This window comes from Myxocyprinus asiaticus, chromosome 10 (genome assembly GCF_019703515.2).
Source record: "Myxocyprinus asiaticus isolate MX2 ecotype Aquarium Trade chromosome 10, UBuf_Myxa_2, whole genome shotgun sequence".
NCBI lineage: Eukaryota > Metazoa > Chordata > Actinopteri > Cypriniformes > Catostomidae > Myxocyprinus > Myxocyprinus asiaticus.
Genome location: NC_059353.1, coordinates 15,896,347 through 15,924,292, shown reverse-complemented (window position 1 = coordinate 15,924,292; position 27,946 = coordinate 15,896,347). Strand labels below are relative to the sequence as shown.

General features: G+C 40.2%; 1 protein-coding gene across 5 annotated transcripts in view; it reads right to left on the bottom strand.

Moving 5' to 3' along the window:
* Positions 1-3,065: 3,065 nt before the first annotated feature.
* nrp2b (neuropilin 2b) overlaps positions 3,066-27,946 on the bottom strand; it is a 108,266-nt gene continuing 83,385 nt past the window's right edge. The window contains exons 12-21 of one of the 5 annotated variants that reach the window (XM_051708782.1): positions 24,396-24,473; positions 23,478-23,621; positions 20,348-20,613; positions 18,856-18,952; positions 17,082-17,114; positions 14,385-14,661; positions 12,979-13,088; positions 12,112-12,194; positions 9,463-9,525; positions 4,849-5,033 (exon numbers count right to left, since the gene is read on the bottom strand). In XM_051708782.1, the coding sequence (XP_051564742.1) occupies positions 4,980-5,033; positions 9,463-9,525; positions 12,112-12,194; positions 12,979-13,088; positions 14,385-14,661; positions 17,082-17,114; positions 18,856-18,952; positions 20,348-20,613; positions 23,478-23,621; positions 24,396-24,473 (1,205 nt within the window). In that variant the 3' untranslated portion in view covers positions 4,849-4,979. Of the gene's footprint in view, positions 5,034-9,462; positions 9,526-12,111; positions 12,195-12,978; positions 13,089-14,384; positions 14,662-17,081; positions 17,115-18,855; positions 18,953-20,347; positions 20,614-23,477; positions 23,622-24,395; positions 24,474-27,946 lie in introns of all 5 variants that reach the window. The other 4 variants (XM_051708780.1, XM_051708781.1, XM_051708783.1 and 1 more) reach the window with 4 other exon arrangements.

Genomic DNA, 27,946 nt, shown 5'->3' with positions numbered 1-27,946 from the left:
ACATTTCTGAATGAGCCACATGACTGACTTTTCATGATATTATTTGGTCTCAGGCAGTCAGAAGATGGAATAAAATAATTATGTAGCAGGATTATTAGTCAAGCCAATGTGAAACAGGAAACAAACACATGTGCAGGGATCTGGGTTAAGATGAAGATAGGGACCATTGTAGCTCCGTGATGCACAGCAAGGTGCTCTAAAATTAGAGTTTTGAATGTAAGCATAGCAGAATATCTCATTCATGTGGTATGGTGCTGTTCACTTCTGCTGTGTTCATTATTTGCAATGTTTATGTTTGAAGTGAATGGTAAGATCACAATAATTTGTTTAATGAAAGGCACTGAGTCACAGAGAGACGTTACTGTTGAATCTCTCTCCATATATGGACTTTATGCATTCAATTGGATTGTGTGTGGTCTAGTCTGAAAAGCTCTCTTTAAATTGACAGTGCTTTGAAGATGGTGGCATCTCCCCTTTGCACAGACACACAGCGAGGGCAGATGCTGAATTAAGAATGCAAACAAATTTCAATAGATAGCCTGAGATGAGCTAAACTTCAATGAACTTGATGTGAAATTTACCCCACTGTTATTTTAGTTTTTCAGAATCGATGAGCAATGAACCTCAGTTGGGCTGGAGTACGAAAATGAGGATATAGATTGATAGATACATAGATAGACAGACAGACAGACAGACCATCAGATAGAAAGTCAGATAAACCATCAGATAAACAGACAGATAGATAGACAGAAAGATGGATGGACAGACAGGCGGGTGGTTGGGCAGATAGATAGATAGATAGATAGATAGATAGATACACAGAAAGACAGAGAGATAGACAGACAGATAGATAGATAGATAGATAGATACACAGACATATGGATATATAAATAGATAGACAGATAGACATATATATATATATATAGATAGATAGATAGATAGATAGATAGATAGGTAGATAAATAGAGACAGACAGACAGACATATCGATAGATAGATAGCTAGATAGATAGACAGACAGACAGACAGACATAGAGATTATAGATTGGTCAGACAGATAGACAGACAGCCAGGCAGACAGCCAGACAGATAAATGTTCGCATAAGCTGGGGCAAATTTCTTTCCCATAGCTGTGCCATGTATTTGTAAATAGTGTTTAGAATTAAATACAAAATCAAAATTCTGCTTAGACCCATTTCCAGCAGTGACAGAATGATCTCATCTCATCTTCCTGGATCTGGATTTCTCAAAAATATGTTCTTTACTGACTTGAGTCCCAAGGCTGTATCAATATTTTTATAGAGGCTATCAATATCAATAGAAAACAAAAACATCTTTTCAGTAACTACAATATATCTAAGTCTCTGTACAAAATATGTATCCTTTATGTAACTGGTATGCATCTGTGATAGGGGATTTAAAAAATAATCAACATATTCTGCCACCCGACATGACTCCGAGCCACAGTCCGATACTATGGGTCGACCACATGGAACTTAAAAGGGAACCATCCATGTTGTTGGATCCTTATGTATTTTTGGTAAGAGATAAAACGCGCATGTGCACGTGGATTTGGGCCTATAAGATACCTCAGTTGCTTTTTATTAATATATTGTTGTGACAAGGAGGAGAGCGTGGCCGGGCTGTGTGGACACATGCTTGGCCCTGATTCGTCCTAATCAGCCGGGAGGGGGATAAGGATGAGCCGGATATCACGTGTCTGTGCGTCTGTTTCGTTGTTCTGTTTAAATTTGAGTTTGAAATTAAAGTTCTGTTGGTTGTTCACTCCAGTTACCGCTTCCTCCTTGGTAGGGAAGGCAGAGTCTGCCACGATTGTTTCTCATAAAGTACATTTAATACTTGTCTTATGCATAAATTTAAAGAGGCATATAATGTTTTACATTGCTTAACTGATGATTTGCTTCTAAAAGATATTGGCTACTATCCATAATTACTATGGCTGAACCTTTGTCCGCAGGTTTATAACAATATTCCGGTTTGTTTTTAAAAACTTTAAGGCCCTGCGTTGTTTCATTGTAAAGTTATCCATAGAATCCTGATTATTGAAATGTCTAAAAAGAACATTTCTATCTCTTTGAATAATTTTCTTAATAAAAGGAGACACATTTTTCTCTGGTGGTTCCCACATAGATTTTTCAATAAAAGGGACTGAGGAAAATTCATTATTAAAACCAAAGTGATCTAAAAGTTTTAGTTTTCTATGATATTGGTATAAGTTCCTTCTGAGTTCCACATAGTTGACCCTTTTGGGCATATGGACAAATGTAAGACCCTTCTCCAAAAGTTGTTCTTGGTCTCCAGAAAGAATAAAAGACTTTGACAAATTTTAAATACTTCCAACTTGTGGGGTAGTAAATACACACCCCCCCCCACACACACACACACGCGTTTAACTAAAACAGCCAGTGCTCCAAAATTTGCATTGCTGTTTCCTTTGACCAATGTACAGGATCACTTGGAACAGTACAAAAGAGGAGTTGATTGATATCTGTTAAAGAGTTACATTTATTCATTATGTATTCATTAAGCCTGCAGACGAGATTTTGTTGTCGCCCTGGTAACTGATCAGAGAAATTTATAATGGGCACAAACTGTGCATTGGGAAAAATACCCAAAGCTACATTCAACAATTGCTGTAATTGCTTGATCGATGTTAACGGTTCTTGTTCGCTCAGAAAATTATTTAAGCCCAAAGAGAGAACCACCCTCTGTACATTATCTTGAGGCGTCATTTTTTTCAGAACCCCAGTCATATGATAAAATGTGGCTCACGTAAAGCTATCAATCTGAACTAAGGGGTCAGGAAAATAAGGGATCCGAGATAAACTGGAACACAACACAATTGGTTTGTTAATCTCTAGATTCCAATCATTTATTTTCCTATTTGAATTTGGATAACGGGTTACAGATCTAACAGATTTGTCTTAGCTTAACAGTCCCATTGGAGGGAGGTGGATCACGTAAGGGCTTTGGGGGAGATATATAAACAGACAGACAGACAGACAAGCAGATAGATAGATAGATTTTTGCCCAAAGTTCTCTTTCACGGGATAAATAATTTCACACCAGTCACAATTATCATTATTCATACTTTATTAAATAATAATAATACCAATAAAAAAGAACTTTTTTTCTGTACAAAGTCTACAAACAAAATTGTTTTAATGATCAGACCAGTGCCGGGATCTCCATCTCTTTTGGTGTTGGCCTCCTGTCCCAGACAGACGAGGTAATACTATCACAGCTCTGCAGCAAAGCCAAAACAGGCCAGAGCTTCAAGGCACTTGGAAAAGAGTCAACAGAGTCTAATGAAAACAGAGCTGAATACACAATCTCTCTCTCCCAACAACTGAGAAAGCCATGTCTCTGGCTGCTTTCCGCACCTCCTAATAAGACAAGACCCTCCCTCCCTCACCCACAAGTCAACAGGACTCCCAGTGTGGCTCAGGGGAGTGAGAGGCCAGTCTGAAGTACAATAAAGAAATTTACACATACCTCCCACTATGTGCTCGCTTGTACTATCGCTCTCTTCACCTTGAGGCGAAACATTCTGTGAAATTCTCACCCTTCTCCCAGGTTTACACCAAACCTGGTCTTGTTAGCCTTCATTTTCAACAGCCCAAAATAAACCGTGGAGTAAACAGACAGGTGAAATAAAAAGAGTAAGGTCTGACTCCTCCAAGGCCCCAGTGACTTCAAACTCAAGAACTGGTGTTTCAATGGCTCTCCTCCAAAACAGTTTGCTTAAGGCTCAATTGTTTGTACATGAAAGTGGCTTGGGGATTTTCCAGCTCATTCACTAAAGTCGCTCTGCCAGCTTGAGTCTTTGTTACTTCAAGAATAGGGTAAAGCGAGGAAGAGAGAATCTGAAGATGCTTTCTCTCTTTGCACTCTCTCAACACTCTTTAGCTCAGTGGCTCTTTTTCCTTAGCAATCCATAGGTTGCGATAAAATTAGATTGACATTGTCAGCACAGTGACTTTAACGCTATGCTTATAAACCAAACAGTCAAAATTAAGAAAAAAATAAAATAAAAAAAGAGAAGAAAAGAGACACAAAAGACAGTTCTAATACTTCATTCTAACTTGCTTGCTAAAAGGATTTTTTTCTGAATGTAATAAACTTTCCTCATTGTCTAATGGCCACAACAAAAACATTAGGCTACAAACAGACTGAACTTAAGTATAAAACATTCATAAGAGGTGTTGAAACTTCAAAACAGTTGTAGAAAGATGCAAAGGATGATGATAGGATGGGAACTTAAGCAAATCAGCAAACAGACACAAGTCTAAACTAAATCAAATGTCCACAATATTCTAGGCCACAGCGTTCACAAAATAGAGGCAGAGATTTCACAATTGATCTGTCTTCTAGTCCTAGTGCCTCTCTCTTCTAACTTCCATTAGGCTTTATTAGATTGTATTTTCTTTACAAATCTATAGCAATATACATTTCTTTGAAGTTTTTTTTCTTTTTTTGAGAAACTCTTTAGCTTGATATGTGTTGATCCATTTTCACACCCGCTGAGCTGTCCACAGGAAGCCTCTATGCTCCCAGTGCTCCAGTCCGAGATCATTCCTATATTAGTGTGAGGTCCATTCACAGTTTTGAATCGAGCTAGCACCCGTTAATGATCAGTGATAAGGGAGCGCTGGAGAGAGCACACAGTCGCACCGATCCCACAAGGGCCTCTCCTGATCAGGTTCCTTCAGGCCTCGGAGCAGTAGCGCTGCTGGTTGATTTTCACTTTGTGCTTGATGCCGTCATATAGCTCAAAGTTGTAGTTCTCCAGGGTGGTGGTACTGCGTGAGGAGAGGCCATTGTAGGAACAGGTGCAGTAGAGCAGGAGACCGGCACACACCGCACCCAGCAGAACGCCCAGGGAACTCATGACAATGATGGTGACCAGGATGGGATCCAGCGTGTACAACCAGGCATTGTCTTTCTCGGAGAGCCGTGTCACTGGAGGCTCTCTTGAGGGGTTTGCCGTGGTCCAGACAGGGAATGGGAAACCTGGAAATAAGAGAGACAAAAATCAGCAAGCATTACATTAGTTCAGATGGGACACATTTGTCAAGCTTGCCTTTGTAAAAGAAATTGTTAAATTACACAGTAATTTTATTGAAAATTGTGGAAATTGTGAATCAGCATTGAGGCAAACGATTATCACAATCACTTGAGAAGAAGAATCACTTGGGAAACCGAACAGTGAAAACACATCATATGGGATTACCGAGGAGGGAATCACCACATATGGAGCACTGAGCCCAGTACACGGGCTCACCTGAAAAGGGACATACCACGAGTACTGGGCCTGGTGGCATTACTCCTCCGCCGAGTTCGCCACCAAATAGTGCTTAAGGAATTAAAGAAGCATCCAGTGTTCACCAGTCACAGGGAACTGTTGTGGACAAGATTGTGCACATTATTACCTCAAAAGGGGAAAGGCGCAATGCAAGCGATACACCTGACCGGCCGCCCGGCCAACCTGTTGTTATTCTGTAACATTCGGGTTGAAACCGGTTCTATGCGCAGGTTGTAGAACCTCGCAAAGGTATTGGCACTGCTCTGTATATGTCTGCTAGAGAGGCACCCCTCGCCATTGTCCAGGAGGACGCAACACCTCTGGTGGAGTGCGCCCGGACTCCCAAAGGGCACGGCATATCTTGTGGTTGGTAAGCCAGAGAAATGGCATCCACAATCCAATGGGACAACCTCTGTTTGGAGACAGCTTTACCCTTCTGCTGCCCTCCAAAGCAGACAAGAGCTGTTCCGAGCATCTAAAGTTCTGCGTGTGGTCCAGATAGATGTGCAGGGCGTGAACTGGACACAACAATGACAAGGCCGGGTCTTCCTCCTCTGAAGGTAGCGCTTGCAGGTTCACCACCTGATCCCGGAAGGGAGTGGTGGGAACTTTGGGCACGCAACCGGGCCAGGGTCTCAAAATCATGTGAGAGTGTGCCGGCCCAAACTCCAGGCATTCGCTGGTGACAGAGAGCGCCTGCAGGTCCCCCACCCTCTTGATATAAGTGAGCGCCACCAGGAGGGCTGTCTTCAGGGACAAAGTGCTGAGCTCGGCCTGCTCCAGGGGCTCAAAGGGGGCTCTCTGTAAGGCAGGTAGGACCACAGAGAGATCCCAAGAGGGAATCAGGCAGAGTCTAGGGGGATTCAATCTCCTCGCACCTTTGAGGAACTTGTTGATCAAGCCGTGCTGTCGAGAGGGTCTCCCATCCAGTGTATCGTAATATGCTGCAATAGCAGCCACGTACACCTTCAGGGTAGAGGGAGACAGCCGTCTCTCCAGTCCCTCCTGTAGAAAGGACAACACAGACCTGACTGCGCATCTCTGTGGATCTTCCCTGCAGGAAGAACACCAATTCGTGAAGAGACACCACTTCAGAGCGTACAGGAGGGGGCTGTGGCCTGAGAGATCATGTCTACCACTGCCCTTAGCCACTCCGCCGTCGAGGGTAGTAAGGGTGGACGAGCCGGCGAAGCGTGTACGGGCAGAGATTGGTGCCTTCCACGACTTCGCGAGCTCCTTGTGCACTTCTGGGAAGAAGGGCACCGGGGCGGGGCGTGGCCGTGAGTCACGTTCCGAACCCAGGAACGAATAATCCAGCCACGAATGCACAGGGCAGAGCGGAGGGTTCCACTCAAGCCTGATGTTCGTGGCCGCCCGGGAAAGCACGGCTGCCATCTCAGCTTCCGCCTCATCCTGAACTCTACCGCCTGAGAGCGGGAGCTCAGAAGATTCATCTGCTTCCGAAAGCAGAAGCGCACCCTCCGATGCTGCAACCGATAACTCATCCTCATCGTGAGCCCCAAACGAGATATTAAAACCGCCCTGAGGTGGACCGCCTACCTCGCTCGTGAACTCTACCGGGCAGAACGAGCATGCTGGGGACTGGGAGGTCCGCGGGGATTGAGCCAGCGGAAACACTCCCATATCCACATCTAGATCGCTCGTGCTGCTCGCCGACGCAGCCGCCTGAGTTTCAACCCAGGACGGACCGGGTCGGGAAGCAGCCACGGTGGCTCTCTGCTTTACGAAGAAGGAAGAGAGCCGTGACCGCAACGTTCTCATGGGCATGTTCCCACAGTGAGAACATGACCCCTTGGCGACCCAAGCACTCGAGACAGATCTCATGGCCATCCGGTGGGGAGCGATAACGGCCGCACCCAGTAGCACAAAGGCGAAAGGACATCTTTAAAAAGATGGCAATCGTTTGGGCGAGCTCTTTTAGAGACAATATACTCTTTTGGAATATACTCTTTTAACACCTGTGGACTCAGCTGCCGAAGCGCCCAGGGGAAGCACAACACTCGACCGTGCGAGGGTCATCATATCGTGATATGCGCCGTAAATTCCAGCAGCAGAAGATAAGGTGACGGGACGAACACACACACACACATGCGCTCGCTCCGAAGAACAAGTCTGAATGAGTGGTGCACGCCATCTCCTTTTATACCTGTATGTCTGGGGCGGAGAGTGGCATGCAAATTCCACTTGCCAATTTTCATTGGCTTTTTCTGAATAAAGCAAAGGTGACTGGGGCTCTCAAGAGTGAACCCCTAGTGTCACTACATCGACACAACGTCGAGTGAGTGACAGACAGGGAACTGCTCATAACGTTTCATAACACACTCACTATGATGCTGTGAACTCTTTATTTATTATCACCTTTACTGAGACCTGAATCAATACATAAATGAACTAAAGTTAAGTTATTAGCTTTAAATTACTTTAGAGCAAATGTAGGTATAATTGCTGAAGTTCATTTGGGAATGAGGACTGACACAGTTTAATCCATAGCATGCTCTTCTTGGGATTTGTTAAAGATAAAAAAAAGAAAGTTAAAACACTGCATGTATCATCTATGCTTTAGGTACCTTGTGTCACTATTACAAGTGACCCAGAATTTTTTTTGGATCATTTCTATAAAATTCAGCAAAAATATACTCAAACACACATTACTCCCGTAGACTCATGTTGGAAAAAAGCAAGTGCTTGACAGAGAAATGGCGGACGGCAACAGTTGCTAAGATAGAAATGGTCAGAAATGTTTTAAGGTGGGGCTTAGCGAAGGGTCAGTTGTAGCGCCTGGTTCACACATACTCCGTGAACGGACCGTGAGCATGTTAACAGATTACAGCCTTTACATTGCGTGCATGAGCCACGAGGTGTAGCGTCCCTGAAGAGTCCATGAAGCGTCCCAGATGCGGCAGTAAGCTGATAGTTTCGGCACTGAGCCTATTTTTTGCAGCACGGCTCATGCTGAATTTAGCAGCTCTTGGTGCAGTAGAAAAAGAAAAAAAAACCAGGAGATTATAGAAAAGACACAAAAGCAAATTACAAATATTTCAACTGAACCTACAATAACACTACAATTTATAGGTCTGAATAAAAACAAACACAAAATAACATTAGCGCCCAAGTTTTGTATAAATAGGTGTATAGTAAATGTGTCACAGCATTAACCAATCACGACCAAGTATACTGATATACAAGTGCACGTGACTGCCCACCGTTGTCATTGAAGCAAAAATTTAGAAATGACCTTCATTTATTTAGGATCTGCATATTAACGATGGATGATACCCGACTGATTGTGGAGATATCAATAACCCCCACTCAAAAAATTATAAATTATGGCCTAATGAAAGAAAATATTTGCCATAGGAATCTAGAGATAACTTTTTTCTGCGCACAGCAGCAGCACTGTCTCGCAGAAGAGATGCGGCCACTGGATGGGCGAGGAGTTTACCCAGAACAGAACCATAATGCCAAGATTGCTTTAAATGGTCTATAAGTCAATAAAAGTATTAATTTGATGGAAGTGGCTGACTGCAATATATTTTTTACTGCTCTGCAATAAAAATGTTATATGTATTGAATTTTGTATGAATCAATGTGACCTAAATTGATAATCTATAAAAAACAGTAAGGCCCTGTATGCAAGTATGTGAACGCAAGCACATCTGGCTTTGCAAGCTTGGTTTCACTCATTGTCGCCTTCCGAAATGTGTCAGAACGCAATTGTGCTGCTGCAAGGGAAGCTATAGCAAGCTATAGCAAATCTTCTTCTATAATCAGATTTCTCTTTCAGGTCAGCTACTGTCATAGCAGAGCAATAGCTCACTAAAAGGTTTAAAGAGAATCTTGCTGAGCAAGTTAGTTAAAGTTAATTAAACATTCAACATGTTTTTAGCTATCTACCGGAATAACACATCCAGTTTAATGGCACAGGCTTTTGAAGGTAACTCAAGGATAAAGGAAGAATGCACATTAAATATGTATAACAGGACTGTGTGCTTTTAATGTTTTGGCCAAGTATTTGTGTTTGTGTACTTGCATAGATGTTTCTGGCCCCAGACCTCGAAATGTGTGTATTTTTACAATTATGCTATTATACGCTTGAAGGTTGATGAATGGACTTACCTTGACCAGTTCGTTCTCTGCCGTGGAATAGAGGGTTGTTTCCAAGGTCTTCAGGTCTTCGTTCTGTTTGGAAGACAAACAGAACCAAAATGAAACACTCAGTTATGTCAGATTGAGTTCAGGCTACATAAACCAGGCTTTTTTGTATCTTCCAAGAAAAGAACAAATGTGAGCAAGTAATAGCAATAGTACAATGTGTGAGCACATAATTGGCAAGCAAAAAGTGCATGTTAACTGAAGATAACACCATATGACTTGGGTACAAATCATTATGGAAGTATGAATGCAGACAGTGTCCATTTTACATCATCAAATAAAAAGAACAAACCACTTTATCTGCAGTTTGTAGAAAAATATCACTTTATTATAACATTCCAAACAACATTTCCAAGACCATGAAATCCAACAGGCTAAAATATACCTCATATTGTATGTATATAAACAGGCAGAAATGCTGCATTGTAAACAGAACAGAACAGGCTAATATTGATGGCAGGGTCAAAGCCATGAATTCACAAAGGAAAAAAAAGTGCACACAACCACAGACTCTAAAACTTGTATCAAACTGATTCAAATTAAGAATAATGTTGACACAATGAACATCACAAAATCATGTTCAGTAGACATGAACCAGTTGTTTAAGCAAAATATACTGTATATAGAGTATACAACCTGGATTATTTTTTTGAACATTAAAATTCATAATTTCTCCAGACATACACTTTACACTAACTCTGTCTCTTGGAGGGTTGAGAGCATTTGCAGTTTTGTGCAAGTCAGAGACAGGTTATTGGCATCATAGGGGCCTCACTGAGTGCTTTTGCTTTTAATTAATATATATTTTTTAATATATAAACAGGCTTAATAAATGTAATCTAATCCATTAAATAATTAAAAATATTTAAGGATTACTCAAATCTCAAAAAAGCAGCAGACATATTGTTTTTTTTAGCAACGCAGCTAAAATAGTGAAAAAAAGACTGAGATATAAATAAAAAAGAAACTTTCACTTCTGTGAGGAGAAGTTCATAAATGAAATGGGTTAAACCCTCTAGAAAATAGAATCACAAATCACAAATGCTTTGTCTGAGTGAACAGCTCAATATAAATTCATATATTAATCATACAGGCATATGAACAACCAGGACTCTTCAGAAAAATGTATCTTGCTCAACATGACTCTAAACAGATGTCAAATGTGAGGAGTCAAAGAGGATAATAGCTCAAGACAAGACAAGACATAACAAGACAATTTTAACAGTAGCATTGTTACACATTCAGTTGGATGGCACAAAAAGTCATAGTAATATGTTTTTTATCTGCAGATTCTGCATTTAAGACCCCATGAAATCAGAATTGGAGTTTTGTGGCTTTTAGTCCATGTCTTTTAGCTTTAAAGCCATTTAAATGCCAGTATACTCCTAAAAGTTGACAAAATCTTTCTCAGACTTTCTCTATCAGAAAAACTCTCTCTAGAATTAAAATCCCTCTCCACCTAATATCAGCTGCAACTGACTAGTAAGAAGCCAAGGCTTCATGGCTGACGTAAACTAAAGCCTATTGGCTAATTAAAGAAAAGGGGATGAGCCCTTCAATATGTCCTGCCCAAACTTCCTGTTTCAATAGGAAATACACTCACTAAGCACTTTATTAGGAACTCTATGGTCCTAATAAAGTGCCCGACATGGTCTTCTGCTGTTGTAGCCCACCCGCCTCAAGGTTCGACATGTTGTGCATTCTGAGATGCTATTCTGCTCACTACAATTGTCCAGAGGGGTTATCTGAGTTACCGTAAACTTTCTGTCAGCTCAAACCAGTCTGGACATTCTCCGTTGACTTCTCTCATCAACAAGGCATTTCCATCCACAGAACTGCCACTCACTGGATGTTTTTATTTTTTTTTTGGCACCATTCTAAGTAAACTCTAGAGACTGTTGTGCGTGAAAATCCCAGGAGATCAGCTGTTACAGAAATACTCAAACCAGCCTGTCTGGCACCAACAATCATGCCACGGTCAAAATCACTGAGATCACATTTTTCCTCATTCTGATGGCTGATGTGAAAATTAACTGAAGCTCCTGACCATATCTGCATGAATTTATGCATTGCACTGCTGCCACAAGATTGGCTGATTAGATAATAGCATGAATAAGTAGGAACACAGGTGTTCCTAATAAAATACTCAGAGAGTACATTAATACAGGACAGAAAACTTTGCTCGTTAAGCAATTTCATGGGGTCTTTAAACAATAGAGAGATTCAAAAGGATCCACAATATGGCACTATAATGAAGACCAAATGTTCAGTAATGTTGAATATTTCAAAAACTGTAATTTTAAAACCTTTCTGAACACAACTGATGTGTCTCCTAGAATATTTCACATGAAAAGCTGTTGTGTACAGCTCGCAGCAGCTGTCCCATCTCCCCAGAACACACTCTACTGTATAGAGGATTAGGTGAGATGAGAAATAGAGAGAGAGACCAGAGAGAGACAATGCTCCTCTCTCCAATGGGCCACCAGGTCAGGTGGTCTCTTTAGCTGTCTGCGAGGATCTTTTATGTGCTTTTGTGTTTTAAACAAACCCCTTTAGACCCTGGATTTTTGCAAAGAATGTCTATATTTAGAGCAGGCTTTGCTTTGATCTCACCTTCCATCTCCCCACGCATTCTTTCGTGAAGAGCAGATAAACGGGTGAGAAAGGGAGAGTCCATGATGAGGGATTATTTTCACCTGTTGCCAGACGGAGGACATAACAAGATATCAGGATTTACTTTCTCCTTTCATCACATTCGCTTTAGATGAAGCCAAAATCTGACAGATGCTTTCAGTAATGGATGAAGCCTCAGACTCTCTTTATGTGTAGAGAGGAAAATATATTTTGTCGAGGGAATTTCCACCCTAAGCTCTGATGGGGCCTATTTTGTGTGTTTGTTTAGTAGAGAGGAGAACATTGAACGCTATGTACTTGGACAGAACACCTCACACCATATAGCATGTTTTGTCTTTCAAAGGTGCATCACCACGTTTCAAGTAGCACATGAAAGAGATTAATCTAATACTCACACTAAGACTTTGAATCAGTACGCAGGGAAAACTATTTCCAAGTGCATTTTAAAGGAATAGTTCTGAAGCTTTCTCCTGCATATATAATATGTTTTAATATGTTACATTAAAGACAAAAAAATCTGCTGCAAGATTGTCATATGCAAAAAAAGTTTTTCCAAGAATTCCTTGATCTACACATTCAGTTACAGATAGACATTGGAGACATGGTCTGGTGGGTCATGCCCACCACCTTTTTTTCTGTCTGCTCTGTAACTGTGCCAATATATATATATATATATATATATATATATATATATATATATATATATATATATATATAAATGGCAAAAAGGCCCCCAAAAATAATAATATAATAATTACAGACTGAGTGTTAGTTAGAGATTCAGTAAGACATCAGCAGGTGTATATATGGAGTGTGAAGATGTACAGGTCCAACGTGCCAACTCACTCCTTGTAGCAAATTCAGCAATCCAAGCGCTACTGCATTGACTGATACTTGGCAGATTTACAAAGCTCTCACTCTCTGCTCTTTTACAAGACTGTGTGTAATCAAAATCTCTGAGGAAACAACACAAAAGCATTAGCTATAAAAATAAAGCAAAGACGGTGTATCACATATCTTGACTATCAGCAAACTCAACGAATACACTCCATTTGAATATGAAAAGATTAAATGAGAAATGAGAACAGTGATTGGCTTGAACTAGCCCAATGCCACTGAAGCATCTTAAGGCCAATGTTGTGTATGTTAGTCGGCCAATCAGAGGAGCAGGCTGGCTAAGGCAGGGTCATTTGACCTTTGCATATAGGCAATAAAATAACATACTGTATCTCTTCAGACGTAAGTTGTAAAGCCCAGTGACTTTCAGGAAAGAAGTGTTTATGTACAGACACACTGACAAAAATTCAAATGAATTCTCAGAAAATGAGAACACAGCCTTCAAAATGCTTTTAAGAAGCTTCATTCATTCCATTCACTGGTCAAAAGGAGATCAAATAGGCTACTTAAACGTCTGTCTGAAGAAAAAAGGACCAAATCCATTGCCCTAAAGGTCCCTTACAGTTCATAAGAAAGAAAAAGGACCAGTCTTCATAATGTGAGCACTTTGTTGTAGAGGTATGAGGAGTTTAACAATTCTGTATATTATGTGATGCATGTAATAAGGACCCTACTCTTCCCCTTATATCCTGTGAAGAAGTTACAGACACTGATTCCTCCAGCAAGAGTGGAGGAGACCCAGAGTTTTCAGTTCTGTTTGCAGCTCATGTTTCGTCTGTTTCTTTGTATCTAAAACCTTTAAGTGTGCACATGAGATGCAGTACACATGCAGGAGTTTCCATGTGACATAAACTTTTTCTTTTATGTTCCAATCCTTTCCCATCTGTCTCTGCTCTTAGGCTCTCCTCAGAGTTTGGCAATGAGTTCTCTTGACTGTACAATAGGATTGGTCATGAACAGGAGATTAGAGCTTTGCACAGTGAGGTTCACATCCTGCCTTTCTCCACACAGAGAGCAGAAGGGGGGGGGGGGGAGAGGGTGAGGAGTGCCTGCCATTCAGGATTTTGGCTGGATGTCCCTCTGCACAACACATTTCCACTCTCTCTCATCCCTTGAGCTCTAAAAAAGTGTCCAAGAGGAACCCAGAACTTAACAACTCTGTTGTTTTTGTGTGTCCTCTTTTAACATCTTCTTCTTTTCAAAGTGGAGCTCATCCTGTGCAAAAATGAGTCTTTAAGGGGTACAATATGAGCATCCTCATGTCTGGTTGTTAGTTAGTTAATTATGAAACAGTAGGAGGAAACAATACATCAGTATTCTCTCAGCACTGGGAGCAGGGCTCTTCCTTCTCTAACCTAATAGTCAGCATGGGCTCCACCCCAGAGCCAGTGAGACCCCCGGGGCCGTTGCCTACGTACTGTCCCGTGCCCGTGCTCTGGTAGGACACAGAGTGCTGGCTCTTCTTGGCCGCCAGGTGGTAGCGATAGCAACACAGTACCATGACCAACGTGACGCAGCCCAGGAGGAAAAGGGCGCCACCTCCGGCTATTACGTAATACCAGTAGGTGGGCATGGGCTGCAGGGACACTGTCGTGTCAACAGTGGGTTCACTCCAGCCAGGTAAGTCTCCTCCTGGTGGAGAGACACAGAAGAGTTGGCTTGGGGTAGAGAGGCATGCAAGACTGCATAGCTTCAAGCCATTTTGGATTTTACTGGAATGGTTTTGCTCTAATTTGATGCTGTATACAAACAAAACAGACACAGACACGCAGATGCACATGCATGTTGCCTGTCCACGGCGCCTTCGCAGAGTTCATGTGAGCCAGTAATTACAAAACTGTGTCTTTTCTGTATGTTCTTTCAAGTAGATAATGTTTTGCTCCTATAAGTCACAATAAGGGGTCGTTCAGACCTACTGTGTTCTTGCGCTAAAAAAGGTAGATACGTTGCAATGAATAGTGCAGAAAGCATTTTTAAAAGTTGAAGTTACTTTTAACATTACACGTTGTCTAAAAAAAACGCAGCACACCTGCAAGACGTGGCACAACGGTCAAAAATGGACGCAAAAAAACATCTGGTGTGAACGGCCCCTAAGAGTGCTAAAATGTGTTTTATGGGCAGTGAACGGAAGCTGTATGATGTGGGTTTATAAAGAGCTCAGATACTTTACTAGAAACGTTTGCATTCATTGTGGAATCTGTACTAACGGTTTCATATGCAAACGAATGTCATAAAAGAATATTGTGTCACAGGCTGATGTCAGCACTATCTCTCAGCTGGAAAGGCCATTCTTTTGTAATAAAACTTTCTGGGGTGAAAGTTCTGTATTATTGCATGCATATATCTGTGCCAGCTTCATCTGCCTCAAGCCAAATTCTTCCATGAATCCAACCCAGCAGTGCATTGAAACTGCTCACCCATAACACGTGTTTATACATACACTCACACACACATATCCAGGAGATTAGTAAACCCCCACCAATTACTTCTTCTATGTCCTCTATTTCATCTTTCTCTTGTCTGTGTGTAAAATGCAAGTAATCTAGAAGTTCTATACCCAAATGCTCAGCAATGGGAAAATAACACATTTAAACAGGGAATTAATATCCACTTTAATTAAGAGAAAGGAAGATAGCTACTCAAAGAATATATAATTACTGATATATTCTGATATATAAATTACTTGTCAAATCATCTAAAATAGAGTGAAGGGAATTATTCCACTGCAGCTGGCTATATCTGATTGACCACAATCAAACAGCTGTCGGGGAACAAGCATATGCCATCCATAGCTGCACAGCAGGTCACACACACCACCAGTGAAATGCTCACGCACTTAATAAGGTAAAATATTGAATGTATTGTTGTTATTATAGTAATTTCATGAGGTTAGCACCTTATGTTTTTGCTAAAAAATACAAGTTCAATGCCACTCTGGATGAATATGTACAATAATGGACCTTTTCACAGACTGTAAGAACGCATTTTCACCTTATTTAGCAGCTTAAATCTAGCAATTTTTTTATCAAATATTTGCAATTGTTTAATTATGTTGTGTAAATGTATAACATTACACTTTGTATTATATTACCCTGTGATTAGTTTTAAAAACACGAGTTACCACAGCTGCGATGAGGTTTCTAATACAGCTGCTCTTTTTCTCTTCTGACTGCTGAAATCCACCACTTTTTTTTTCTGCTTTTGGAAAGCTGTGAAATCGTAATAGTGATTTTTTTTTTTCTTTTGCTGTTGTAGTAAACAGCTAATCAAAATTATATTTGCTGTGGTCTCACATTCACCTCTATACAAGTTTACCCTGCAGTTGTTTACTTCCGCATTCCAAACCCGGATATGTGATAGGGGTCCATTGCTCAGAGGTTGCTTTTTCAAAGCTCAGGAGACTTTCGGTTATGTTTTAAATATCAACTTTGTCTCAGATGTTTTGCTTAGGAAAAATAAAAATACACTTTTTCTCAAGAGAAAAATCTGAGATGCAGAGAACTTTCTGCAAAAGTCTCAATTTGCTCTCCATGCAGTCTCACTGCTTAGGTAAGCTCAGGTAAGGTCATATTGTTTATAGTCCCAAAATTTAAGGGGTAACATTTTAGGGGTAATATACTAAATTAATCTACAGGCCATATTTGTCCATGTTTAGCTTGATACCGGCACCATATAAGACAGCAAATGACGTGAGGCTACAGATGCATGCTAGGATACAGCCCATGCTCCAAATATCTGTATGACAATAATGATAGTAAGGACAATAACAATGATGAAAATAGAAATGGATTGACATCGAGGCACCAGTGTCACTTTACTCAAAACTTGACACAAAAAACTGCATCAGCTTAGCTTCTTCGTGTCTGACTGTGTCTTAAACTTGTGCTATGGGTTTGGAAACAAACTCTACAAATCCCTACTTGGTGTTGGAGTAAAACTGAACTAAAAATATAACGACTATCAAGCGCCCTTTAGGTGATGCAAGCTGCTAGGCATCAAGCAGGAAGCACAAACACTGGCACAGGAAATGACAATATGCCAGTGAAACTCACCAGTCATTTCAGGTGGGAATGCGGCAAAGGGTTCTGAAATATGAGAAGAAAATAAAGTTAGTGAAAAAAAAGTGGGCGAAAACTAAATATATCCACATAAATAGCAACAAAGCAGATGGACTGCGAATGATTAGGTGAAAAAAATATTCTAGAACTCTACATTTCTTTTAAAGCTGCCGTAAGTGTTGTTAGCCATTTCACTAACTTACGCTAGACTTTACCATTAAATACCGCCCCCTCTATCCAAAATCCTGCAACTTAAAAACATGTTAGCAAACCTGATGTCTGCGTAGAATGAATGACAAATGTTCTGATTGGCTATATAGCATTCCACAGTCAGATTATTGCTTGCTGTTTACAGAGCCTAGGGCTGTCATAGAGACTAAACTGATATGTCAGGACACCTATTTCAGTGATATCTGTCAGGTAGTAGGGACATTTTCTGTGTGCTATTACATTTAAAAAAAAAAAAAAAAAAAAAAAAACTTACAGCACCTTTGAAGCTGAAGTATGTATTTATTATTTAATTTTTTAAGTTAAAATACTTTGTCATATCCCAGTTTAATATGTAGGGTCTATAAGTAAGCCATTCAGGTTGATTTCTCTAAAAATTTAAACACTGTGGAGACAGAGGAAGTGTTCTTGAAAACTGTTTGAAAACATCATCTGTTTGGTGACACTAGTCATATTTTAAAATTCTTAGCAGAACTCTACTCCTCAGAAACCATAAAAAAAATAAAAAAAAAATAAATAAAAAAAAACTCATCAAGAAATGTGTTTGTGGGGCAGATATAAACAATGAATTTGGTTCATATGAAAAGAGAAAGAGAAAAAATAAATAATGGAAAAAAAAAGAGAACTTCGGGAAAGGGAGGAAATAGGATTGGGCTGCATGTCATTTGGCAAACTGTACTCTGCACACACTCAAAGTGCCAGGGAAATGGAATGCCAGTACACAATGTTTGGAATGCAAATGCTTTTAAAGAAAATGTTGCAGAGAGACAGGGGACAGATTTGGCAGTGACACAGGGGCTGGCACGTGCAAGTCGAATAGCTTTAATTGATAAGAGCTGTCCCAAAGCCTGGGACTGTGGAGGAAGTGTGTACATGAGTGAGTGAATGTGTATATGACAGCTCACACCAATAACTTTAATGAGTACATTATAACTCATTTTTTTGCTGATTTTGTTGCTTTTGATGGCTGATTTGCTAACATTGACAAGTATGATATATGTCCTGGGAGGAAGAGCAATGTTTTCCTCAGTAAATAACCTTCACAGTTCAGCATTGTGAGTCACTTGCTCTAGCAAAGAGCTTTGTTAGACATTAACATCTATTCTGTCTTTATACAAAGCTACACTGTTGAGAGCAGGGCTGCGTAGTTATAACCTGGCATGGCTCTGGAAAGATCTGTTTACAGATAAGAGAGGAGAATGAGCGGGGCTGCGTAGTTATTCCCTGGCATGGCTCTGGAAAGCTCTGTTTACAAATAAGAGGAGAATGAAAAAAAAAAAAAAATTAATCATAGATTGGGATCAGAGCCCACAGGATGAGTGTGGCCTAGTTTGCAGCTTTTTGTGTGTGCCAAGCACTTGAAGAACACATTCCATGTGATAATTTTTTTTTCGGGCTTGGATGGACAGAGTAGGATTGTGGAAGGGTGTACTTGTGGGCATGGAATGTGGTCTGTATGTAACGTTCGGTGACAGGCATGATGGGTGGTGGTTGAAAGAGAGAAAGAGGGAGAGAAACAGACTCAGATAATGATACTTACGTGTGCACTGCTCAAGCTCTGTGTTGGAGCTCATATGGATATTGTCGACCCAGATGTGCCCTCGACTGCCCCGCTCGAAGAAGCCTTCTATGACAACCTGGCAAATGACAGAGAAAAGAGGGAACTGGAGGCTGCAAGTTGACTATAATGCTCTCAGTTCACTTTGTAGGGCTTTACTGGTTGTTTAGATCAGTGTTACTATCAGAAATAATTAATAATTATTTCTGTAGATATTAATTAATATTTAAATTAATTAATTGAATCTAACTCATTAAAACCTCATATGGGGCTCCAGTAAATGTAGTGTGCTATGTTTAGGAGCAAGTTTGGTTATTAGCAATAATTAATAATTATCAAAGATAATTATTAATTATTAAAATCAATAGAACATTGATGAGAATCAATGTTAGCTTTTTTAAATCCTATAAATCAACAATTATCAAAGATAATCGTTAATTGTTAACATCGATGAAACATTAATTAAAATTAACACTAGCTTATTGATCATTCAAATTCAATCATCAAAGATAATTATCAATTATCAAAAATCAATAGAATATTAATAAGGATTAACACTGACGGGGCACCACCCTGGAATTAGGGTCAAGTCAAAAGAGCCCACCCCAAAGTCTCTATATCCGCATTTACACTATTAGGCCAAATGAGGGGGTACTAGTGTGTGCCAGGGCCTGTTGTGTTTCCACAGTCACTACCGCCTAAGGCCTTTCTTGGATGAACGATTACCCTTGGGCCAAACAAGGCGAACTGGGGATTGAGGCGGGGTCAATGTCAAAAGTGGAGTTTCACAGAACTTGCCAGTTTGTGTCCAGCGCACAACAGTAGAGGTTCAGGAAAAATAAAAAATTCAACGTTAAAACACACAATGGACAAAGCGGTGCCCAAAGAAAGAATTTCCATGGTTCGAGGTCATGGACGGTGTGCTGGGACATCGTCCCACTGTTAGTGGAGAGACCTACTCGGGACATCATGGCAATTACAGTCGGTGAGTTGTCATCACAAACTTTTTTTGCTAGCTAGCTAATGTTTACAAATGATATAAACTCAATATTCTAGATAACTAGATAACATGAAACCTCAGCTTGAGCTTCCCTCTTGCTTGTGAAAAGGGTGGGGTGTGTGACGTTGGCATCAGGGCGACGTTAAGGGTGGGTTTTAGGGCAACGCTGCGAGGCTATTGGCCCGACGGTGGGAACACCGTCTGGTCTCGCAGCTTGAGGTCCATGACTATTGGCCCCGGCTGGCCAGTTGTTAGCCCTAGCTCGCACTGGCCTGGTTGTGGAAGACTATGGGATTTTTTCCTGCATGCTTTATGGTTCAGCAAGTACAAACCATAAGTCTGATCATTTAGAATAGTAATAGCACAACTCTCTTCAACAAGCCACACAATTTGAAGTACAGTATCATTCATGTCTGTAGCACAATCATTACATAAATAGTCATGCCCCTCTATCTGATCTTTGTGTATAAGTACCTGATATTGCTTAGGGGACTGAGGCAGGATGGTGCGGCCCTCCCTCCACATGGGCCCCTGGTCTCCTTTCAGAGTCCAGAGCAGCGTCTCCTCCTGGTCGTCGTCTCGGAGCAGCACGCGCAGGCTGTCCTGACCCTCTCCCTGCAGCTGATAGTAGAAAAGCAGACAGACGGGACGGTGCTCGGGTCCCACCGACGGACTCACTAACCTTGCATGTTGTGGCTCTGTTTTAGGACTCGCTTCCACATACAGGAAATTCCCAAAGTCTGAAGTTAAAAAGAGACAATATAGAATGGATTGAATTTAAATGTGTAAATGATACTAAACTCCTTGAAACAACTGACAGGAGATTAGAAAGATGAATATGATATTGAATATGAAGTACTTTGAAGTGCTTACTCTAATGTATGGGAAAATCTCTTCACTTTTCAAAATTTTGCACTCAAATTTTAAGGTGATCATGATTTTGCCTAGTAGGGTGTGTTCCTGTATCAACATCTTTTATTTGTACTGGAACAACATTCGTATCAAACAAACAGTCCCTAGCCCTTATCCCAATCATAATCCTAACCCAAGCACCATGTCCAAACCAGGCCTGACACGGTATCTCTCATCTATGTAAATTATGTGTAAGAATTTTTGTCCTAACCATCTCTGACCATGAAATTTAATCTCCTAACCTTAATCCTGAAACTAATCTAAACTATGTTGATCTTGTTGACAGGAATGCTGCTTCAGGACCATTAAAGATGTTCATCCAGAAACATGTACTACTTGAAAAAAATCATCGTTAGCCAGATTTTATTTCTCCCTTTCTCTGTCTGCTTCACTTCTCAAAGCTGCATTAAACTAAACATTCTAGTACGTTGTTTATGTTTGGTAAGTGATTAATATTTGATCTAGTATGTTCATTATAATTTTAAGCAGGGAGGGAAGTAGAAAATCACCTCCCGACATAAAAGCACCTATGTTTTCAGAAGAATGGGTGCTTGGCCCTTGCAAAACAATCTCTGTCACATCCCACTGTGGACATCTCAGTAAAGTGGAGGAAAAATGAAGGAGAAGAGGGGAAGAGAGGATAAAGATGTCCAGAGAGAGGCCGAGACAGGAGGAGGACAGGACCCGCTCTGTGAGTTATCTGACTGGACTGCGTGGCACCAGAACTGATCATCATTACCCGTCCTGCCTCATTTATAATGTGGATGCAGAGATTCATGCTCATACCTTCTGCTGATGTATAGAGATGGCATAGTAATTTATTTTCATTTGCTCTACTTTGACACATTTCTCATTCTAAACTCACTTAAAATACAGCCCTGCAATCAGATCAGATCAGACTGCCATAAGTCTGAGATGCCTGAATAGATTATAAAATTAACTAATGCAAAAAAACTTCCTCTGTTTGATCCTGGGTATAAATACAGGAAAATTAATTACCCTTTCACAAGGAAAGTTCGCCATGGCTTGAAGACTGCTGAGCATAGGTTGATGTGCTTGTGAGTTAACTTTAGGGCAGGGGAAGGTACTTCTGGGATTATTGTTTTTAAATGGAACCTTCTACACCTAGAGTTAATTAGGCTGACTGCGTATTAACCCTTTCTGGCCCTCTTTTTATGTTTCCTGGTTAAAACACTGGGGTATGGAAATTCTTACTTGCTCAAAGTGCTGTTCCAGGATCCCAGGGAATCTACACGACTTGCTGGGATGTTGGATCGCTTTACGAGAGTGAGCTGAGCTGTAAAGTGAATGAGCTAAGCAGCTCTTGTACAGGGATGCTGAGGAGGGTTAGGTCAGAAAAATACTTCACACAAGTATGCAAACGTGAATGCTTGGCCAAAGCATTGCAAGTGTGTGGTAACAAACATCAGTACTCAGTACTCAAAAGAGTTAACTTCAAATATCTCTACCATTGAACAGTGTGTTGTTATTCAGATGTCTAGATACAAACATAATAACTGACATATTTTTTTATTTTAACTAACTTAGTCTACTCAATATTAGCACTCTTGGAATGCTACTTGTCCACTCAGATTACAGGACCAGAACTGTTGTATAATGTCCGCTATAGCACTCCTTGCTGTGCGCTGTAGCATCCCTTGTGGCAATGCTAATAATTAAATGCACTTCTGACACGAGAATTGGCATGTTTGTATTCAAGTACCAGCAGAGAGTATGTTTCAGGCCTTAAGGTCTCAGCAGAGTTTGTTTGGTGAGGGTCTGACACGTAAAGTGACTCCCCTGGTGTTAAAAAGAGAGTGTGTGAGTGACAGGCGAAGCGACTGGAAAGACTTGATCTGGAGGCTCAGGGGTGCACTTGGTTTGGGAATGGTTAAAACAGGAGTGGATTCTTTCCTTGTGACTCCTGGATCTCTCTTTAAAACCTAACATATGGAAAAGAGCTAAAGATTGCTTTAATGAGGACATGGAGAAATGTACACTTAGTGTGCGTGAGAGCTCAGAATTTGTGAAGCACTCCTCATTTTCTTTCAAGCAGAGTTTATAAAGGTCAGGTAAGCTTAAGGCTGGAGAGATTAACTAACTCCCACAGGAGGAGCGAGGATGGAGAGAGAGAGTGACAGACAATATTCACAGATGTCAGCTATCACATTAATTACACACCAGTAATGAGATGGATGGATGGAATATGAGTGAAGAGCATGTGTGTATGAGTGTGTGCATTTGGAAAGAGGACAAGGGCAAAGGAAGGTCAGAAAATGTCAGTAAAAGCACCTCTCATGCAGTGCGATCATAGCAAGAATCACATCACAATACAACACAACATTTTTCCATTCCTTTTAAACTTTCTTACTGAAAAATCACTTAAGCCATTCTAAACCTGTTTGATGTTCTTCAGTTGCTCCAGCCGGTCTCCAACACCTGGCAAGTGCAAAAAAACCCTCTAAAACTAGCAAACAGACCAACCTGACCAGGCTGGAAGACCAGGGTAGACCAGCAAACCAGTTTAAACTTTTTGTGTGTTCTCAAAATTCCAGATACTGTATTTCCGATAACATCCCAAAATTCCTAGTGTTCCCAGAGTCTGTGTGTCGAGTAATGCTTGAAGAAATTAGTGCAAACATTTGTTTGTTTATTTTAGGTCTTATAATATATTTTATTAAGGTGGACTTACTGTCAGATCCCAGTGTCAGGTCCAGACTAGGACTAGAGGAACTGTACAGAGACCAATTTAGATCAGACATGGGGTCATGGGTCCATCCGCACATACTCAGCTCAAAGTTACACAGACCACCCAGAGATGAGACAGTGGTGGGAGCTGAGAGAGAGAGAAAGAGAGCAAACAAGAAAACACTCATTATTCTGTATCCTCAGATTCTGCAGCAGGGTCTCTCATTACATGCACATTTGCCATAAAGTCCATAAAAATTTATACAAATGTATACAATTTATGTACCCACAAATATTTTCTTCATGTATATTTATTCAGTATGTGTGTTTGTGTTTGTGTGTGTGTGTGTGTGTGTGTGTGTGTGTATGCGTGTTATATGTGAATAGATTATTTTCTCACTGTATGTGTACAGATTGGCCCTAAAGCTAATGTTGGAGCTGTGTTAACATGCAGACACTGACAGACTCCAGCACAGTCTCATCTACATTAAGCGCAGTGCCTCAAATGTCAGTAGGCCTCTGTCATCCATTCATCCAGCAGCACGCTGCTATGCTAGTTAGCATAATGTTAGCGCTCATGCTGCGAGCTGCAACTCATCTAGACATAAGTTTGTACAAATGGAGGGTGCGACAATCTGTTATTAGAGCTCTGGGAAAGAGAGATTGGGACTGCACTCACACTGCAGATTACTGTAAATGAAAGTATTTGTATGATATGCTAAAATGTTTACTTACACTCATGAATGAATATGCAGTTAATCTGTGGTAGAGATGACTTAATGGCAGGTTGAAACAAGGATTAAGTCTAAGTGTTATGCATTGATCTTACTGGATGTATTGATTGCCAATGTACGTAGAGATCCTGTACTGTTTTGTTAACTACCATAATATATTCAGCTGGAGAAATGCTCTGACTGGTTACCTGGTGTTCTGTAGGCAGTACTTGTCTCTTCCTGAAGGGGGAGAGTAGGTCTAGCTGTGTCAGGGATGGTAGTAGATTCTAACAGGAAATAAAAAATAAAAAACATAGAGAACAAACTTTAGAAATAAAAGTGATACTTTAAAAGTGCTTTAAGCCATTTTTTCATGGTAAGGTATGCAAAAAATTGTCCTACTCCCTGAAAGATATTAATGAAATAAGCGTCCTGAGATAACTTACCAACCTCTGTGACAGCTGTAGACTCTGTAAACAGCAAAAAATAAAAATAAAAAAATGTCCATGGTTCGCGGACAATGAGGCTTTCTACCTGTCAAACATTTTGCGCGTTTTCATAGTATTGTAGTTGCAGCTAATTATTGAGGCATAATGCATTTTTATGCCAGTTGTCAGCTGAGGGTGCTATTTTGCAGCTGTTGTTTTAAACCACTGTTTCTGCTCTCAATAAAGCTCATTTTGGTATCTTTGGAGTGTGGGATTTGGAAAGAGGGGGTGTAGCTAATCCAATGGCTCATTCTTGTGGAAGTAGAATGGCTGAAATTGCTTACAGCACCTTTAAGACCAGAGTACAAAATAATGTTCTCACAAGTTATATTTGTGATTTTCTTTGTCTTTTTGCACTGCATACTTTATATGTGTATTTATTTATTTTTTTTCCTTTAAGCATAAACAAGTGAAAAACAAGTGTGACAAAAATCTGCCAGTTCCACAAAACAAAACTTATAAGATCATTCTTAAATGTTCAAGATAGATTCTAATCGTTTTGATATTTAGATATTTTTTCTGGAAAACAAGACAAAGACACTGGCTGATTTGTTTTTTGTAGTGTGCACACCAGCAACTGTCTACAGAAGAATTTGCCCACAACCATCAGGCACACTTGCACATATAAAACACAATTAAAAATGTGCACATGCAGCTCATACACACACTGTGCTTTTACAATAACAATAAGATATTGCAAAACCACAGCTTGAAAAAAATTCTGAGCATCTGAGAACTCTAATTGAGAGAGAGAGAGAGAGAGAGAGAGTATACTCTGTGGGGGCCTGAATATGGGGTAAAATAAATGGCTCATCACTGCTGCCACTGCTATTTTCCATGAGTCACAACACTTGCACTCCTGGCCTCTCAGTCTTCCAAAGGGGTTTACCCTCCATTCTCCCCTCTGACACTGTATTTATCTCCTTCTAGCTTTCTTTCTCACAGTGCAATGAGTTCACTCCTTTAGCATTCTCTATTTTCTGTCTCTCCAAATCTCTCTACATGAGTTTTGAACCAAATGACACAAGTCAGACGGCAACAAAACTTTTAGTGTCGCTGATTACAGCGGCGCTCCAACTTGGTTTCTGTGGTGATAATTTGTTATGACAGAAAATTTTAAATCAGCCATTCCGTCTCCCTTCACTTCTCAGCGGGGAATCGAGCGAATAAAGATTTAGAGAAAACAAGGCATAAATGAGTAATGATTGTCAGCTCTTAAAGTCATTAATGTCATTACTCTTAACAATTCCCAGCTTAATTGGCAAATACGTGAGTGGCGTAACACTAATCATGTAGACACTTCAGCGCAACATGAAAAGGAGAGGCCTACTGTAATATTAATATGTTATTAATTTCTATAAGCGGGTGGGTACATGAAAGGGATGCACCAGCTGGCTGCTTTTGACATTAAACTCTATTAATTCTCTGCCCTTTACAAATGCAATTAGCCTCCCAGCAAGTCCTGAATATCTGGGAACTGTAATCTCTCTTTCTCACCTAAAACCAGTGTTCATTTTTTCACAGTTTTTTGTTTTAGTCATAGTTTTAGTCTTTTGACAAAAATGTCCTTTAAAATTAGTCAATATTTCGTCATCTCATTTTCATTAGTTTTAGTCAGTTTTAGTCTGACGAAAATGACATAATTTTAGTCAACGAAAATAAAATCTTTTAGCTGGCGACAATGTGCAAAATGGACAAAAAAGTGTGTCAAACTGTAACAGACCAAACTTTAATCAAATTTTCAAACATTTAGGGAAATAAATTTATAAAAATTTTCTAATTAAAAATGTATCAAACATATAACTATACATCCTAAATTAATAATGAATAGACTGAAGTATTAGCTACTTTTTAGAAGTTAGCCTACTGTACTCTGAATTCTTCGTGCTTTACAGACTTATTAATTTTCCGTGAAAGGATATTACATTGTGTGTAGCGTGTTTCTTACGGAAACAGTGTATTCACAACACAAGTTATGCAACGCAAATTACGCATATTCTGATTAGCGAGTCATTTAGTTCAAGTTCACCTGTTCATTTGCTTCACTGTGCAGATGTAAGTTGTTATATTACATATATATTGTGTATATAGGCTACTATAGTGATTAAAATACTGAATGAATAGAATGCGTTTGAAATAGGTATTTACCCCGTTTTGAAGCAGTTCATTATGCCTGTGTTCAACTCACACAGCTCAAGCAGAGAAATACCAACCCGATCTCATGAAAATTCGTAAATAATTTACAGATTGGCTATTACGTATGGTCTTGCACGATGTTGTTCACATAAACTCGTAAGAATTCATCACATGCAAATTCCCGGATGTCAAATGCGGAAGCGCGAGTTCCGCTCATGAGGCATTAAGGACATTACCCAAATCCCTTATCTAAACTTAACCAATCAGTAGAGTGTGTAAACATGATAGGAAGCTGTTGTGTGTGACAGAAGCAAGTAATTGTCGCATATTAGATGGAAACAATGTCTAGTGATGTAATTTGCTGAGGTGAAAGTCATGGGAATTCAAACGAGTGCAGTCGCACAATATCATACGAATTAGCCAAATTTAGAAAATTCGTAAGAATCCTGACAATTTCGCCTTGAGAGTGTGTTGGAAATACCCAATTCCCTCCACATGGTCCTCACCGAGAGCCTTCCAGAAAGGTCATGCATTTCTAACCATATGCCTTTTATCAGCCAAATTGTTTATATGACATCTTTTCAAATGCTGCCACCATGCACAATTCAGTGAACCATTCTTGAAATGAGGGAGCGCCAATTGACTTATTATCTGTCTGCCAATCATTACGCTAGTTTGGACCCAGCTTTTTGTATAATTGTCACCTAGTTTAATAACCGCCCCATTTCCCAATATACATATTCTGGGGCAAAATGAAATTTGAGTATCTAAAACCTCACAGATAAAATTCTGGACTCTTGCCCAGAATTCTTGAATCTTAGCGCAGAACCACAGAGCATGGGCTGTCTCCATCCTCCAACTGACATCGCCAGCAGGTAGGTGTGTCTTTTAAACCAAGCCTAAACAATCTAGAGTGAGTCCAGTAGAAAAGATACAAATCTTAAACTGAATAAGGCATAGTTTTAATTTTTTTTAATTCTTTCCCACTCCCCATCCTCCAATACCAACTTCAAATCTCTTTCCTATTACCTCTTAAGAGCTGTTAAGGCCCCATCACCAAGACTCTGAATCAATGAGAAATAATATACTGATGCTTCATGCCCCTTTCCAAAGGCTGTGAGCACCATACAGAGGGT